At 38.1% G+C, this 17,934-nt stretch overlaps 2 protein-coding genes and 1 long non-coding RNA gene across 3 annotated transcripts in view; all 3 read right to left on the reverse strand.

Annotated features, from left to right (window-relative positions):
* LOC121245246 (protein SIEVE ELEMENT OCCLUSION B-like) overlaps window positions 1-7,409 on the reverse strand; it is a 32,572-nt gene extending 25,163 nt beyond the window's left edge. Inside the window, exons 1-2 of the mRNA XM_041143507.1 lie at window positions 7,117-7,409; window positions 6,924-6,944 (exon numbers count right to left, since the gene is read on the reverse strand). Coding sequence (XP_040999441.1) covers window positions 6,924-6,944; window positions 7,117-7,172 — 77 coding nt within the window. The 5' untranslated portion in view covers window positions 7,173-7,409. The remainder of the gene's footprint in view (window positions 1-6,923; window positions 6,945-7,116) is intronic.
* On the reverse strand, window positions 5,267-6,180 carry LOC121245248. Its single transcript, XR_005936594.1, has 2 exons — window positions 6,140-6,180; window positions 5,267-5,809 (listed from the first exon to the last, which is right to left on the reverse strand). It is a non-coding gene; the product is annotated as an uncharacterized LOC121245248 (long non-coding RNA).
* Window positions 7,396-8,412, reverse strand: LOC121245247 (protein SIEVE ELEMENT OCCLUSION B-like). Its single transcript, XM_041143508.1, has 3 exons — window positions 8,386-8,412; window positions 8,029-8,133; window positions 7,396-7,857 (listed from the first exon to the last, which is right to left on the reverse strand). The coding sequence occupies exons 1-3, from the start codon at window positions 8,404-8,406 to the stop codon at window positions 7,396-7,398; spliced, it is 588 nt and encodes a 195-aa protein (XP_040999442.1). The 5' UTR covers window positions 8,407-8,412.
* Between the last annotated feature and the right edge of the window lie 9,522 nt (window positions 8,413-17,934).

A 17,934-nucleotide genomic window follows, 5' to 3' on the forward strand; every position in this document is an offset into this window, starting at 1 on the left:
AACGTGTTGGGCGCGAAACTGGGCATCGCTCATTATGAAGTCACTCGCATGGTCGTTACCCATGGTGTGACGAAGGGAGCCAAGGTGTGTGGATAATCCCTCGGGGAGATCATGGTGCATACAGTTAAAATGGATTTTTGTTTTGGACTATTTTCTAGGAAAATGCTGGATTATTGATTTGGGTCATTTTCTAGAAAAATGACGGGAAAATATTTTTATGGAAATATTTTGGGCCAAATGGGATTTGGCGTGTGTTGGAAAATATTCATTTTCAAGGAACATACATTTTGGGGCTAATGCATATTTTATCATATGCATGTATATTGTTGGTTGCATTAATGCATTTTTTATTCTCGAGGGTTGTTTAGATTTTACTTACATGCGGTACCGTTTTATGGTAATGCAGATTTTGATGCAGGTGAAGCTGAGGGTGAGATTGAGGATTCAGTTCCGCCTGAGGAGTGATATGAGATCACTTGTTCATAGTATTTGGCCTTGTATTATATTTTTTCGAGATAACTGTATAACTCTTTTAAAACGTTTTACTTATGTAAATTTGTATTAAAAATTATGGTACTTAGTTGATTTACTTAAATTATCCGCTACGTTATTCATTATACACTGTTGATGTACACTCACTTGGCACAATTGTTGGGATGCGTGACCGTATTGTCATCATCCGAGCGTCTCGATTCCCGAGTTTCCATACATGGGGTCGGGGGCGCCACATAAAAAGTTCAGATAAATGGAGTTCCTATACTAAATTTTGCATAAAACGATTGGAATGAGGTTGATTTATGAAAAATATGCATATTTTGTTATGAAAATAAAACTTGAATACAATCTCGGTCATTTATTTGCATTACTCATTTATCTCTATAAGAAGAGAAAAATATTTTTCTGTCATGACTAGTGTAGACATAAGTTATTTTTGGCATTGTTTCTAAACCGTGCAAAAAGAGCGAATATAAAAATTTGTTCATAATTATATGACGATGATCTATATCTATTGTGTTCAGAATATGTTTTTTACTCTTATGATATGAATTGATCTCTAAAAACCTTTGGCATGAGATTTGTTTTTGTTCTATTCTAGCCTTACCATCAGTGTAAAATTGTGGCATCTGTTCACTTGGTACCAATTTTTATGTTTTTGGTATACCCATTTTGGAAGCAAAATGATTTGTACGTGGTCTTTCATGTGTGCACACTCAGGGTTTTGAATAATAAGGAGAATATTTCACATTCTGGTTTGCTCGGTTGGCCGTCACAATCCTACCACGAAGGTTAAACATAAAATTCTGTTATGATATGATGCTCAACTATGCTATGCCAAAAAATTTTTTAATATGAATGTTTTGATATGTCACTCTGATATTTTGATAACATGTTTTGGTTCTATGTTCTGAAAATAAAAATGTTTTGTTCTACATTTTGAGTTCTGTAAATGCTCATGTTTACATACTAGTATATGTTCTCTGCTTAGTAAGTTGTTGATAGCTCACACCATAGTATTTTTAGATGTTTTGAATCTTCAACTGTGGATTAAGAATATGAAGCATGGGTAAGGTTATGTAAGCATTGTGGATTTAGTACAAAGAAGGTACTTGGATGACTAGAGATTGTATTCAGTAGATTTTTTTTGTTCCATTGACTTGGTTTATTAGGATGTTTTGAAACTTTTGGATAGTGAGTTGGGATGAGATGAGATGAGACGAGTTGAGTTGAGATGAAACTTAAAAGTTGAATAAAATATTATTAGAATATTATTTGATTTTGGTATTTGAAAATTTGAATTATAAATTTTGAATTAAAATTTATAATGATTAGATGAGATGAGATAGTTTTGGTATTGGTTTCCAAACCACCCTTTTGTGGTGTCTTATATTTATTATATTGGGATATTTGATTTGGAACATTAAGTTTTTTATTTTGTAGAGAATTTGGAATATATATTATATATAATATGATGTTGTTGGGAGATGATTCTAGGTGACTGAAACTAACTCCATGGACTTCTGGGATCGGGGTATTACAAGGTGGTGCAAATTAGACTGGAAGTTGACATTAATTAGACTGAAGTTCACATGGGTTGGATAGTTCCCTCTCTAATTCTTTTTTCACAAATAGTAGTGAGTAGAATGTCTTATTGGGGATTAAAAAGACTTGCAGGGTAATGATCATCATTAGAATTGATTGATAAGGCTAGTACGAGGTATTAATCTGTTTTCTTGAAAGACTTTTAAACAGTAGTCATGAGAAATATTATAGATTGTTTAGGATTTGATAACTTTGTATTTCCTCTTAGACATTGTAACACCCAGTCCCGCAGAGAAGCCCACCCGCCTGTAAAATGGCGTCTTTTTGGGGAGTAACTTTCTCCTCTCTTTTACCTATTCTTTTTTCGACGGTTTTCTCCTCGTGTTTCTCTCTATCCTGTCGCTTCTCTCCCCATTTTACTCCGCCCACTCTCCTCACTCTCACAAATTCTCTCAACCCCATCAGATTTTCTTTGGTTTCCCTTTCTCTCGCCACTCTTTCTTATATTTTTCTGTCTGTGTTGTACCATCCGTCACCGCCATAAGCCAAACAAAGCCTACTCAGTTTCTTCCCCCACAGTCAACGGCCAGAACAAAAACACCACAGTTGTGCCCCACATCCCATCGTCCCGAGTAAAGCCACCGTGGAAAAGCCCCACCTACTCCACTGCCTTGCACACCCTCTATAAACCAAAACGAATTATCTGTTTTTAATCCTCAAAATAGAGCACGACCAAAGTAAGACCCCACGTCGAACGGTTTCGCAACCCCTCGCTGCTGTCAATCCTTAGCTTCGTCTCAAGCATCCAAGCGGAGGACCACTGCCTCACGCCTCCCACACCAATAGTCTTCCAACGCCGGAACTCCACACCACCACCACCCCGCACCGTGAACCCCAAGCCACCATCGCATGTCCAAGAGGCCCCTGTTTCCTCTCGCCAAAAGAGTGCTGTTCCCCATCGGGAGCACTCACTACCATCTTTTCACCTAAGCCACCACTCTCTCTATCTCTCTCAGTCCTTTGCCGCTGCGGTCACCACCTTCGTCCTCAGCCCAGCCATCAGTTCGCCGCTCTCTGTCCCTCCCTCGATATGGAACTCTCCTCCCTGTTACACGGTTTGGTCTGGAGGGGTGATTTTCAGACTCCTTTTATTTTTGGCCTTCCCAAAAAGTCCAGGCATCTTTATGTTTAAACCCCAAAACGCCCTTGTGACTTGCCTGGTTCGATGTTATGCCTGATTTTTATATTAAACTTACTTTCTGTGGTATATATTTTTAGTATAAGAAACTTACACAGAAAATACTTAACGAAGTTAAATTAGATCGTCTTGGTTTGGATAGTGAGATAAAATGAGATATTTTAGATGAATTAAATAAAATATTATTTTTTAATATTATTATTATTTTAGAATTTGAAAAAATTAAATTTTTTATTATATTTTGTATGAAAATTTAGGAAAGTTGTAATAATGAGATGAAATGAGATGAGGTAAGATAGTTTCTATACCCAAATGAGCTAATTTTACAACTAATTTCCGTAGTATATAATATGATTTTAAATTTTGTTTTAAATACTTTAAATTTGATTTGAGTCTCTCTTACTAAACGAGTTCTCACTGTTTACCTTAATTGAATTTGGTATAATTCTTTTATTAAGTTGTAAATTGAAAGGAATGACTGAGGTTAATTTTGGAAAAATATACATGTTTGTTTATGAAAAAAAATTGAAACATGCTCATATATTTATTCTGTATTACTCATGAAATTGGTATAAAAAAGAAAATTATTTTTGTCATAAGCAAACTTTTAGAATTTTGTTTCTGAACTGTGCAAAACGAGCAAATATGAAACTAAAAATTTGTGCATATTATGTGAAGATACTCTGGATTTTGTTTTGATTAAGTGAAGATGATATAATTCTGTTCAGTACTTTGTTTTGATATAATGTGGCATCTGAAAACCTTTGGCAAAACATTCTAATTATGTATCTAATTCTTTTTATGACTCTGATCCGATCATTCTGATTCTGGGATTATGATGGTACGAATATGTTTTGCTTTGATATATGGCTCTGCCACAAGTAATAATAGTGTCTTTTGGCCCAACCACGAGTAATAGTAGTGGCCTCTGACCCTGCAACAAGTTATAGTAGTGACCTCGGTTTGAGTGCACAACATTTTGGTGACAGTGATTAATGTTCTGCTTAGCTATCCACAGATTGCACAACCCTACCACGAGATTTAAACATGAAATCTATTTTGATATGATAAGATATATTTATGATGTAGTTATGCTATGCCAAAGGATTTTCGAATATGAATGTTTTGAATTGTCGCTCTGATATTTTGATAATGTGTTGATTTTGCTTCCTAAAACTAAAATTATTTTGTTCTACATTCTGAATTTTATAAATGCTCATGTTTACATACTAGTATATATTATCTCTGTTTAATGAGTTGTTAATAACTCACTGCTTATCTCTATAATATTTTCAGTGGATGTAAATGTTTCAATTGAGGATTTAGAATAATGGGACAAGATTGTTGAGTGTAGTGGATAAGTACAAAGATTATTGGAGACTATTATTTAGTAGATTTGATTTATTCTATGGATTTGATTTATTGGGATGTTGACACTTTTATTAAGACTTGAGAAGTTGTTGATTTATTTGTTGAATCACTTCATTGATGTATATTTGGTAGAAATAGATGAATTTATGTGTATGGAATCTTTGAAAATTATCTCCGACCCCATCCGGGTACGGGTGTAACAGTCATGGTATTCATTTAATTATTTTCTGTTGATGCAAAGAAAATTAATAACTGGAAAATGATTCCCGAGAGAGAGGAGAAAAGCAAATTCCTACCCACCACTTGTTTGCATTAATTAACACGAAAGAGTCTAAATTAGTGAGCCACCGACACATCTCATATTTTTTTTCATTGCATGTTTACTTTTTAGTTTTTGGTCAATCAGATCCATTGCTCACGTTTAGTTTTCCTTTGATTATTTGAAAACTAACGGTCATGCAAATAAATTTATTAAATTCTCCCTACAACGTACGAGCTGACACTACCAATTAATTCACTTGTGGTTCCAATCTCCTTAATAATTAAGGAGCGTTGAGCTCGTAACTAAAATTGTGGAATTAGAGAAGAATCCTACAAACAAAACATGCAAAGTTTAAAGCATGAAAAGCTTCTAAAATTGCTACACGTACAAGAACATTAAAAAACTACATGGATCCATTCCATAACATTGACCACTGCTTATTACCAACGTACGTAGTCAAGATGTGATGCATATTGCATATCAATCTTCCTAACATAAGTGGCGGAATGGTTACAATAACAACTGCATGCAAACGAAAAAAACATCATACACTAGATCAGGATCTTTCCAACATAATTAACGATTGAGATGTCCATTTCCTGGTTCGTACGTAGGCGCCTTTAAAGCCTTCGGTAGCAAAGCATGAAAGAATGATCGAAGCCAAATTCTTCCACATCTGCTTTCCACTGCTCAAAATATTTCAAGACATTCAAAATTTTTGTCCCCTGATCACCGACTACTAGTATCTCGCCATGAGTACCTTTGCAGAGCTCAACCCGTCCAGTACTGTTACTTTGTTGAATCAAATTCATATTTATCCGAATGTCCCGATCACTATTTGAAGCCAGATACGGACGAATTATATTTAAATGATGAGTAAATTCTGCCTCCAAGGTGTTGGCAATTCCATAGCACTTGAAAGTGTAATTCTCGTTATCCTGATGATTTTGAACAAGAGATGTCAAACCTAAAATTGTGTTGGAAAGTACACTATGCATGGATTCTGTTTAAAACAACATATATGATAGCTAAGGTTGGTTTGTTTAGATAGTGAGTTGAGATAAGATGTTAGAATATTGTTAGAGTCGAATTGTACGTTTGTTGTATTTTTTTTAAAAGTTTGAAAAAATTTTAATGATTAGATGAAATAAACTGAGTGAGAGATGAAAAAGTTGATGTGTATGTATGTCTCATGCCAAACCCCCTCACCATCTAATTTCATTTATGCGTACGTATGCATGTATTTAGAGTTTCGAAAACAACTTTACCTGCCTCGGGCCACTGCTCGACGCGTCGTACCCCTTAGATTGAAAATGCAATCCTTTAGGCATTATCGCATCTTCATCTCCCTTCGTGAAAGGGAAGACCTTCATTCCGAATAGCCGAATCATGCGGAGAGCATTTGGATGCACCACCTCCCCTTGTGGGTTTATCACCACGACAATAGGCTTATTCTTTAAGCTGCAATATTCATTCTTCATGATCTGGATGTCTGCTACTGTTGGTGGAAAACCCTGCAATATGTACCACGGCATTTTGGACTGCAACATGTCGAACTTCGCTTGCACGTCATCGGTCCAATGCTCCACTATTGGGATCCATACAATTTTATACGGTTCATCCTTATCTCTTATCCCATCAAAAATGAGCTTTAAAATCGAGATTTCTTCAACGGAGATGTCCATGACGTCCGAAATGAACAATAAAACATTCTTATTTTTCAGCACATCGATACTCAGCTGGTTTTGCAAAACAGTTAAAACTAGAAATGAGACAAATAAATAATGTTAAACTGATTAGGGTGATCACTACTGCACATATTTTAAACGAAGTAGTAACAATAGATTTTGTAGGTAGTATTAATTGCTATTTTTCAGTTATCCCATTAATAAAATTACTTTGCATCAGACTTGGCCTTTAATTTAAAATAAAAGGTGAATAATACAAGTGCTAACCAATTTTTTGGTAGAACCGTGAATAATACAACTCCCAACCATTGCCTTGAAAGCCTCCACAATTTTTGTAGGTGTTTGTGGAAGTTCCGTCGTTTTCCAATATTTGTCCACTTCCTCTGTAGTTAACAAGGATATTTGCATGGTCAGCTAGCATTGTAGCCCATGTTTAAGACATTATATATATATATATATATATATATATATATATATATAAATATATAGTTTGTGCAACGGGTTCAAGGTAATACTGTTTCCTCAAGGACGTACGAAATCAGCGTAATGGCTAAGCTCTTTGTTGTTCGAATTCTTCTTGCTGCGTCTCTCGTATGTTCCGGGTTCTGTTCATCTTCTCAGACAAGGGCGATAGTTCCAGTGTCTTCTCCCTGAAATTAGGCAACCATGGTCATTTGCACTAGGTTAAAAAGGTCTAATATTACGTTATTTTTACTCCCCTTTTGGAGACCTACAAGCACAAGCTGCTATGATGTGTGACATGGATGGCGGATCACAATCTTAAGATCAGCATATACAGCACGCACGTACATGCATGTCAAGTGCGGACAAAGAACTTACTCATCACTGCCGAGGCAATACATTTGAGTCGCGCAAGCAACAACAGTTATGATAGCCCAAAAGACATGCACTGGGATGCATTTTGCCAAACTTGCCGTTGCAAGTGTATTTCTGTAGTACTTTTCCGCCATCTCAGATATCTCTTCCAACACTACAATGTTTGTTATTACTTCCAACGTGCTCTCGATCAACTTGCGCACCTCAATCACTTTCTGGCATTTTTTAAGGTCTGGGCGTTTTAGCATGGCAGGTACACGGTTTGTGATTCCCACTGACTTGGCCAGATGGTCCAGAGAGTCATCTAACTGCGCAAGGCCCCAGAAATCTCCATAGTCCAAAGCAAAAGCCGCAATTACCAGCACTGCCTTCTCAACCCATGAACAGCTTGAGAGCTTGTTTAGTATGGAAATTGTTGTTTTGAGTTCATTTCCCCCACCAGGAGCCTTGCATGCAGACAGCTGACATTACACATAATGGGAAAATGTTGAGATAATTATAACTAGACAGTAAAATGATCACTTTCGAGACTTCTGGGGATTGAGGTAGGGAAAAGGTAAAGAAAAACGGTGGCCATTTTGCAAAAAAACTTCTAGGGGTGAAGAAAACAAAGTGCATTTTGTTGGAATTACCTCGGACGAAATTTGCTGGAGTTTGCCCAGTAGATCATCAGAACTGTTGTAGCTGAAGCCCTCCAAATCCTGTCTCTCCGGGTCCCGATGAGGAGGATCAGTACCCTATTAACAGATATACTTGAGAAATTAAAAACAGAAACGCATAATCTGCTGCCTCACTTAATTAAAAAAAAAATGTCATATATGTCTGTCCACTTAAAGAATACAAATGTTTCAGATTTTAATCGTGTTCGGATCCTAAATTTGGAGTACTAGAAGTTAAAATGCATGGGGTTAGAAGGGAAAAGAAATGCGAAAAAAAAAAGGCATATAAATTAAAAATATGAATTGTACGTCGGAGTTACATATATATACCAGTAAAACATTGTCAACCATACGGAACGAAAGGCAAGAATTCTTTTGATGTCGGAGAAAGAGTGTTGTAAACGATCACGATTTTGGAGAGAATCATCAGACATGGATGGCACGTTTATAAGGAGCAGTACACCATTCATGGTTTGCTCTACATTTTCTGGTAAAAGGATCTCATGGTTGGCCATAGTATTGTCTGTTACAAAGCACACTGAGACGTAGGTTAGAAATTCAGGTTTGGGAAAAAGGAGATAAGTTTGATCGTGTCATTAATAGTGCAATAGTGTGGCCTATTTATAGCAATAAGAACGGGAATAAGGTCGCAAGAGAAGAGTTTTTGTTTTTGTTTTTATTTTTTTTCTCGGGTGAACCATTTCTAAATTGAGAATTACTTCAGATACAAAGAGATAATATAAAATAAACTCAAAAATTGATGTAATTTTATAGAACTTTTAGATGTATTTTATAATAAAATAAATTTTATAATAATCTATTTTGTGACTTTATTTTTAAATAATCATTTTGTGATTAAATTATTTTTCTTTTAAATATGTAGCTTGAAGCGTTAATTAAACTCGATCTCCCTTGTTTGCGCAGCTTGTCGCGAGACTTTGTTCTACACCAGAGCTAAATCACGTGAATAGTTGACTTGAATAAGAAAGACTGGACATTTAACTACTTGAATAAAGATTACAACCATGCATTTTACTCCGCTCTCCTCAACACTCCTGTCTCTTGGAAACACCTCATAGACAGTACTCTAATCTACCATTTGTGCTTTGGGAAATATTTGCTTTACAATAATGGCCTTATACAGTAAATTTTATGCACTAACGTGGTTTATTGTAATCCATTAGATTGTAATTTTTTTTTTTTTTTTTGTCAAGTATGTCTTACGCATTACATTAAGCACATCAACGTGTAAATTTATTTGTATAAGAATTGGGCGTAAACCTAATACTTCTGATCTTCTACTTTTCCTCACTGAAAAAGAGTTCTTCCCTCTCCCCAATGTTTATAAGTTTTTTATAGTTTTATTTTTCTCTACTTTGAACTCATGCTTGATTTGCTACCTTCCCATGACGAAAACCCATGCAGAAACACACCACCCCACGCTTCTCCCTAACCATCAGTCTGTCTATATACTGAGAAATCGTTAGAAAATTATTGGTGCATGAGGCTCATCATGCGCAGTCCTCAAGACGGCCTTGTGTGAGCTTCACGTCCCACTGCATCTCCACACATTGCCAGTGTAACACATGTGGCCCAAGTGATGACATCATCATATTTGAAAGATTACCTCAAATTCTTGTCCAAAATTAAGGCATTAAGCGAGAGAGTGAGTGACATATAAAATAGACTATGGACCTTACAATATTTATTATTTTTCGTATAAATATTTCCAACATTAACATATATAAAATGAACAATAAATATTATATGACCCATTTTATATGTCTCTCTATCCCGCTTAAAGCCTCAAATTCAAGTAAGATTTTGAGATGATATTTTCTTGAAAGGGTCTTGTGCATTGGAAAAAGTCGATCACGTGACTGAGGTATGCAATGGAAGTGAATTGACGTGGCATTGGGTCGAAGATAAGCTCAAGAAGTAACTGGCATAGGCAAGCACAAGTAGTACTTTCAAGTAATTGTCCTCATGTATCCGTTATGTAATGGCCGGTAGTAGTTATCTTTAAGTTAGCGACTAAAATAAATTATGATCATCTAATTATTTTACATATGATACCCCATATTAAATTAGGGGTGTATAGGAACTGCTAGACCAACTGTCGTTGACGGAAACCGGCTGCCAGATTTAGGAACGGACTGGCAGCCAGTGGGAATTTGACGAAACTGACATCGGCCGATTCGATGCCAGATTGAACCAAGTTCAAACCACCGAACCAGCCGATATAATATATATATTTTTTAAGTAAAATGACGGCGTTGTTTCACTTAAGTGAAATGGTGTCATTTCAAATGTATCGCTTAGAAAAAAACATTTAAATGAAACAACGATGTTTGGTTTAAACGGAGTTTTTTGGAATTAGGGTTTGAATAAACCCTCCCCTCTCTCATTTTCTCCTGATCTCATTTCTCTCTTTCACTTTCTCACTCCTGACCTTCTTTGTTTCTCATTCCCCTCTCTCTCTCTCACGTAGCACAGTTGCGATCTCTGTTTCCTCCGTAAGTTCCTCTTCGTACACTCTAGAGAAAGATTTCATGAAGGACAACAGGTGTTTGTGAATCTTGGCAGACAGAAAGATTTCCTCCATAAATTCCTCTGTTTCCTCTTCGTTCCTCTTTGTAAGTTCCTCTTCAACCTTTGTCAATCAATGGTGTTTGTGAATCTGTGATTATTGTGTTCGAGTGCTGAGTCGGAGTAGCTAACCCATAATGATTTCATGGTAGACAACAGGCGTAGTCGTTGACGTTCTCTCCGTTCTCTCTCTCATTGTGCCTTCGAAGACACTAGCAAACTGACTAGATTTACATCGAGAGCAACATCGACGGTTTTCTCCCCTTCACTGGTTAGTTTCGGTCGAGATTTAGACATTTTTGCCTTATCGGTGCAGTTTTGGTGTTGGACCGAAATTGCATCAATATCTTTGGTTTTCAACCCTATATTGAATGATAAGTGATAAGTGTAGGTGGTGTATTAGATCCCACATTAATTAGGAATGAGAAGTTATTATTCTTTATAATGTTCCAACTTACAATGAGGTTCCTTTAATTGTATCATTGATTAGTCATTTTAGAGTATAACCAATGTGGTTTGGACTTTCTATTGAGACATTACAAAGAGTGCTATTCATTTGGGTTCTCGGTCGAAAAATTGGGTAGACCAGGACTAGGCTAGCCTAGGTCAGACCCGAGTTTGAATCTGGATTTTTTGATTTCGGTTTCCAAGTTGAACCCAATTTTTATTTATTTATTTATTTTTAACACTAGAATTCACAAAACAATTATTACATAACTAGTGTAGTATTTATTTTTCCTAATGCTACGCGAAAGAGATTACCCAAATCTCCTGCTCTTCTTTCGCTGGAACTGTCATTACCATAGTCATTCTCGTCTACGGAAGAAGAAGAAGAAGGCGACGACGAAGACGGTATTAAGAAGGAAAAAAGAATGAAACAGCTTAACAATGACAAAAAAGTATAGATAAAGACAAAATATGAGAGACCCAAAAAGTAGGTACTAAAATAAAAAGGTCTTGTTGTAGTTTTATTTCAGAGGTGGGGTTTCTTTGCTTTCTCGCGCTCTTCTTCAATTGTGCGGTCGTCAAGAAAAAGAAAACGAAACAAAAGGTGACTACGAGCGACGACGAAGACGATGTAGAAGGAAAAAAATGATAAAAAGGTATAGTTGTTGTACCGAATACCGAGGATTCTTCTTCAATATATCATTTTTCCAGATAAGACAGATTTCTTCAATATATCATTTTTCAAGATAAGACAGAATCTGAGGGACCACAAAGAGGCTGTCAAAACAAAAAACTTAGTTTTTTTTCATTTATGGGAGTGGGGTTCTTTGGTTTCCCGCACTGCACAGATGACCAGGTTCTATAAAGACTACTATTCCTAAATAGTAATTCTGAGTTTGTGCATTCTGTTTTGAAAAATGAAACCCCTTGATTACAAATCCCATTCATCATAACTAATAAATTAAACATTGCACTTTGTAAGACTGTAATGTTTAAAATTAAGTTTTCTTTATTTTTTAAATATTAATTAAAATAAAAATTATTACAATTAATTTCTAAAAATAAATAATTAAAAATAGGAAAAAACAAAAAAGACAGCTGCTTGCGTGAAGGAGAGGCCTTCCCGGCCCCATCCTTTCAACTAACTCACCACCACCTGTTAGTTAGCACACCTACTCCATTTAATTTATTTTTACAAATAAGATGACGTAAATGAGTTGAATTAAGATTAAAATTTAAATTTAAATAAAATATTATTAAAATATATTCTTTTTAATATTATGTTTATTTTGATATTTAAAAAATTTAAATTCTTTATTTCATTTTAGCAAAAAATATTGATCACACTATGTGGAAGAAAATGCTCATTTTAAAATAGCTGGTACACCACCATGTGACCGGATTTGATCGACCAAACAAAGCCATTATGATGTCAAACCACCACAAAACTAACACTTGTTTTAAGATAAAGCAATATGTTGTTGACGTTTTACACAAATATAGTTTCATCCACCCCTTCTCTCCATTGTGGACATTGTATACGTGAGTTTTCCACGAAAATTTAAGGATATTGGTCAAGCCTAAGAATCTTGTATTTGCAAAATATGCACGGTAAGTTTTGGATATATTAATTTAAGGATATTTATATATATGTACGGTACGTTGCCGAAATCACTGATCGAGAAATTTTTAAAATATTAGAGAATAGTTTTGTTTTTTTCTTCATTTCTCTGACACAGAAAACAAAAGTTTTCCAAAACTTCTGTACTCATGGTTTGATCAAAACAAATAAAAAAATGAATGTTATCTCATGTCTCTTTCTTCTTGATAAAATAATATTAAATATCTTTTAAAATCCCTCAGCTTGCCCGTTCACATGATTTTGAATACAAAGCACAAGAATAAACATTTATGAAAAGATCCCCGATGGACGTGCATGGAAAGCGATCATGATCGGAACGCTACAAAATTATCTTGTTTGTTTTTATAAATGTGATTAGATGAGTTAAGATTAAAATTAAAAATTAAATAAAATATTACTGGAATATATTTTTTAATATTATTTTTTTTAAAATTTAAAAAAGTTCAATTATTTAATGTACATATAACTTTAAAAAAATTATAATAATTAGATGAGATAAAATGAGATAGTTATATCATCAAATATGTGCAAAGATAAGCCGCACCTTTTCATTTTAGTGCTCATTGTAAAGACAAATTAACAAAAGGAGTCAGACTGGCCTAGAACGTTACTCAATTGCAAATTCTCATTGTTAATGTCTAAAAAGAAGGGAAGAAATTTCCATTTCTAAGACATGCTGAGGTAAGATAAGCCTCAATCGGTATTGTTTGGAGTCCCTGACAATGATCCGGTATGGTTGTACGGTATTGGTGTGTATATCTATGACACTGAATAGTATTTAAATGTAGAGAAAATAAGAAGAAATGAATATACAAATTTACATGATTCGGCACTAGGCCTATGTCTACGGGAGTTTGAAGAGGGGAGATTTCGCTATAATATGCTTGTTTATAGTCTCTCATAGCCTGTCATATCTCACTGTACAATAGAAGCTGAAGATCTACTTTCTGGAGAAGATGTTCTCGCTCTAGAGGTTCAAGAAGAAGTTGAAGAAGAACCCAAAAGTCCTTGAAATCGTAGGCTCTTTGTCCCTTTTATCTGACCATCTACTTGCGTGCGCCTTGGTAGTAGTGAGCGATGTCTCCTTGGTGTGTCTGACCCTCTCTCATTTTCCTACTTTCTATTGACACCTCCTGTCTCTTGGCACCCTCGCCCTTTAGTCCATTCTTGTCCCCTCTCCCTCTCACTCATTTTGTCTTCTAGTGATGGCCCTTTGAATGGGCTGGGTCTTGAAAATCATTTTGGGCTTGACGTATTTTACCCTCTCACAGTTGCCTGCAATTCTTAAGGGCAATTTGTTTGAAAAAAGACATTTAGAATCTTCAAAGGTAAAATATGCAATCGACCAGATCCTCATCTGTCCGTATAGAAATCAATTCCAGGAGCTGGCCATGGCCATCCGTTCCTCTCGCATTAAAGATTTTCGAGCGCGGGATTAGGCGGGAGATGGGCTCGACCGTGTAAGATGCGTAAGGCGCAAGCACGTCCTAGTGTGGCAAGCGGAAGGTAGGCTCGACCGCATGGAGCGTGAGCGCGAAGTCTGTCCTAGCGAGGTAATTGAGAGATAGGCTTGACCACATGGAGCGCGAGCATGAAGCCCGTCTTGATAAAGTAAGCTGGAGGTAGGCTCGACATAGGGTGCGAGCAGATAGCTCGGCTAGGTAAGCGGGAGGTGAGCTCGACCGCGTAAGATACATACAAAAGTTGGTCGGGTAGTCAAGTGACCTGCCTGCCTATTCGGACCCCTGGGAGGTTGGGCAGTCCTTGACCTTTCCCTCTTGTTGACTTTTAGGAAAATGGTAAAAGGGGGAGAGCAGTTTGTAAAACTAGACTCACCTTAAGCCTTGTTGAAAGGCATACATTCTCCCGCATTTTTGTATTGATGATATTGGTGAGCTTTCATTATTCGATGTGAATTGCAGTTAATGTTAGAGTATGTCTACTGTAACCCGTGCGAAGTGGTCAGGGAGCTCGTCGACCATCTAGGTCCACTTCAGGCAGTTGTGGAGCTTGGAGGCACGTTTAACTTCGAAGGCTTGTTCCCAAAGGTAACCCATTGGTAGTGGTTAGCCACGAGTGCGAACACTCGACATTTGCTTGTGGAGATGCTATCTTGAAAGTAATTTTGGGCTGTCGAAAGACTGGACCTACACTTCGCTATGAGGTAGGCTGAATCACCTTAAGGTTGGATCCGCTTGTTGACCCTCACGAGAATGTAAGTACAAGATGCAGCAAAAGTCATACTTGTCAGTGCAAGTATTTTCCAATCACAAGTGCAAATTTGGAAACCTGAGCTGTCTCGCTGGGGTGAGGTGAAGGTCCGAGGCGCTATCCGTTTTGCATTCTACTGCTAGTGGTGATGTTCAACTGCTGGAGATTCCAGTGGTGGGGATTTCATTAATGGAGATTCTGTTGATGGAGATTCCATTAATGGACATTCCGTTAATGGAGATTCCGTTGGTGGAGATTCCGTTGGTGGAGATTCTGTTGGTGGAGATTTTGTCTTCGGGTAGCCGAAGGCTGACTTGCACTCCTCCATGAGAGGGATAAAGTAGCCTTAGGCATTACATTCATCATTTTCGCCTCGCGGGGAGATAAGTTGCTTATGGCGATCTCATTAATGGAGATTCCATTTGCGGAGATTCTGTCTTCAGGTAGCCAAAAGCTGACCCGACTCCTCCACGAGAGGGACAGAGTAGCTTTAGGCATTACACTTATCCATTTCGCCTCTCAATGAGGTAAGTTACTATTGGAGATTTCGTTGATGGAGATTCTGTCCTCAAGGTAGCCGAAAGCTGACCCACACTCCACCGTGAGAGGGATAGAGCAGTCGTAAGCATTACACTCATCCCTTTTACCTTGTGGGGAGGTAAGTTGTTGATGGAGATTTTCGTTAATGGAGATTACGTTGGTGGAGATTCTGTTGATGGGGATTCTGTCTTCTGGTAGTCGAACTTTGACCCACACTCCTCTGCGAGATGGATAGAGTAGCCTTAGGCCTTTTGCCTCATGTGGAGGTAAATTGCTAATGGAGATTTCGTTGGTGGAGATTCCATTGATAGAGATTCTATCTTCAGATAGCCGAACACTGACCTGCACTCCTCTGTGAGAGGGATAGAGCAGCCTTTGGCGTTTCACTCATCCATTTTGCCTCACAGGGGAGGTAAGTTTATGATGGCGATTTCATTGGTGGAGATTCTATCTTCGGGTGGCTGAAGGCTGACTAGCACTCCTCCATGAGAGGGATAGAGTAAACTTAGGCATTACACTCATCCATTTTGCCTCGCGGGTAGGTAAGTTGCTGATGGAGATTTCATTGTTGGAGATTCCATTGGTGGAGATTCCGTTGATTGGGATTTTTTCTTCGGGTAGGCGGAAGGCTGACCCACACTCCTCCTACTAGAGGGATAAAGTAGCCTTAGTGATTACACTCATCCATTTCACCTCGTGGAGAGGTAAGTTACTGATGGAGATTTCATTGGTGTAGATTCTGTTGGTGGAGATTATGTCTTCCAGTAGCCAAAGGTTGACCCGCACTCCTCTGCGAGAGGGATAGAGCAGCCTTAGGCATTACATTCATCCCTTTTACCTTGCATGGAGGTAAGTTGTTGATGGAGATTTCGTTGATGGAGATTCCGTTGATGGGTATTCTGTCTTTGGATAGCCAAAGACTGACCCACACTCTTCCGCGAGAGGGATAGAGTAGCCTTAGGCATTACACTCATCCCTTTCGCCTCACAGGAGGTAAGTTACTAATGGAGATTCAGTGCTACAGGGACCAATCATGTTAGTGAAAACAGAATTCTCATAAGTTTTTAAGGAGACAAACTGGAGTGTTTAGCTGCTATGACTGATTTTGCCCATTGTTTGACCGAAATTGCCCACTGTTGCTTGTCATTTCTTCTCTTCCTTGCTCCTTATTTTTTATTTCCATTTTCTTCCTTCTTTTTTCTTTTCCAGGTGTAGGCTTGCTCGTGATTCGAGCATCAGGAGCCGTGCTTGTGGTGGTCAAGCGAACTCAGTCGGTGAACACGTTGCATGGGCCATGCAATGTGTTCTACATGTTGCCAACATAGCCAAAAGAAAATTGGGTGTGCTAAAGGTTGGCAGTCCAATCATCCAGGCCATGCACTTGTTCACGACGAGAGTCCTGTCCGTGGTTGGTGTGGCTAAGGAGTATTGGTTGTGGAGTGCTGCCCACGGAGCATGGTTGAGGTGTAGTAGTCGTGGAGTGTCCTGGTTAAGGAGCTCCTGTCTGCTAAGCATGGCTGATGTGCAGTGGCCGTGGAGTGCTGCTCGTTGAGCATGGCCGATGTGTAGTGGACCTCGATTGTGAGCTGGTCGAGGAGAGGAGGTTGTGGATTCTGTGTATTAGGGCGTGGCTGAGGAGTGGTGGACCTCGATTGTGAGCTGGCCGAGGAGAGAAGGCCCTGGAAAACTTTCATCTACTTCTTCGAAGAATATTTAGAGCGCAGAGAAATCGCCCTTCTTCCGCTTCCGGTGCAAAAGCAATATCGATCCCAGATATGGTGCCACTATTAATGCCTGAAAATACACAGTCTGGAAGGGAAGAAAGATCCATTTCCGAGATGTGCTAAGATGGGCTGGGCCTCGATCGGTGTTGTTTGGGGCCCTCGGTAGTGATCTGGTGCGGCAGTACAGTATCGGTGCATACATCCATAACAGTAAACACTATTTAAATGCAGAAAAAAATGAAGAGATGACCACATAGATTTACATGGTTCGGCTCTAGGCTTACGTCCATGGGGGCTAGGTGAGGGGAGATTCCACTATAATATGCTTGTTTACAATCTCTCGTAGCTTCTCATATCTCACTGTGCAATGGGAGCTGAAGATTTACTTTCTGGGGAAGATGTTCTCTCTCTAGAGGTTGAAGAATAAATCAAAGAAGAACCCACGAGTCCCTAAAACCGTAGGCTCCCTGTCCCTTTTATCGGATCCTCTGCTTGCGTGCACCTTGGTAGTGGTGAGGGATCTCTCCTTGGTATTTCTGACCCTCTCTCACTTTCATACTTTCTCCCGACACCTCCCTGTCTCCCGACACCCTCAGCCTTTAGTCACTTCTTGTCCCCTTTCCCTCTCACTCATTTTGTCTTCTAGTGATGGCCCTTTCGATGGGTTGGGTCTTGAAAATTGTTTTGGGCCTGGTATATTTTATCCCCTCACACTCATGACAAAGA

The sequence above is a fragment of the Juglans microcarpa x Juglans regia genome, unplaced genomic scaffold (assembly GCF_004785595.1).
Source record: "Juglans microcarpa x Juglans regia isolate MS1-56 unplaced genomic scaffold, Jm3101_v1.0 JmScfU0014, whole genome shotgun sequence".
NCBI classification, from domain to species: domain Eukaryota; kingdom Viridiplantae; phylum Streptophyta; class Magnoliopsida; order Fagales; family Juglandaceae; genus Juglans; species Juglans microcarpa x Juglans regia.

Bases quoted from the DNA above. Each gene is read 5' to 3' on its own strand.
- LOC121245247 (XM_041143508.1), bottom strand. From the start codon at position 8,406: ATGGTTGACAATGTTTTACTG. The intron at 8,134-8,385 runs GTATATATATGT...ATCTGTTAATAG, and splicing joins TGGTTGACAATGTTTTACTG to GGTACTGATCCTCCTCATCG. The intron at 7,858-8,028 runs GTAATTCCAACA...GTGTAATGTCAG, and splicing joins TCCAGCAAATTTCGTCCGAG to CTGTCTGCATGCAAGGCTCC.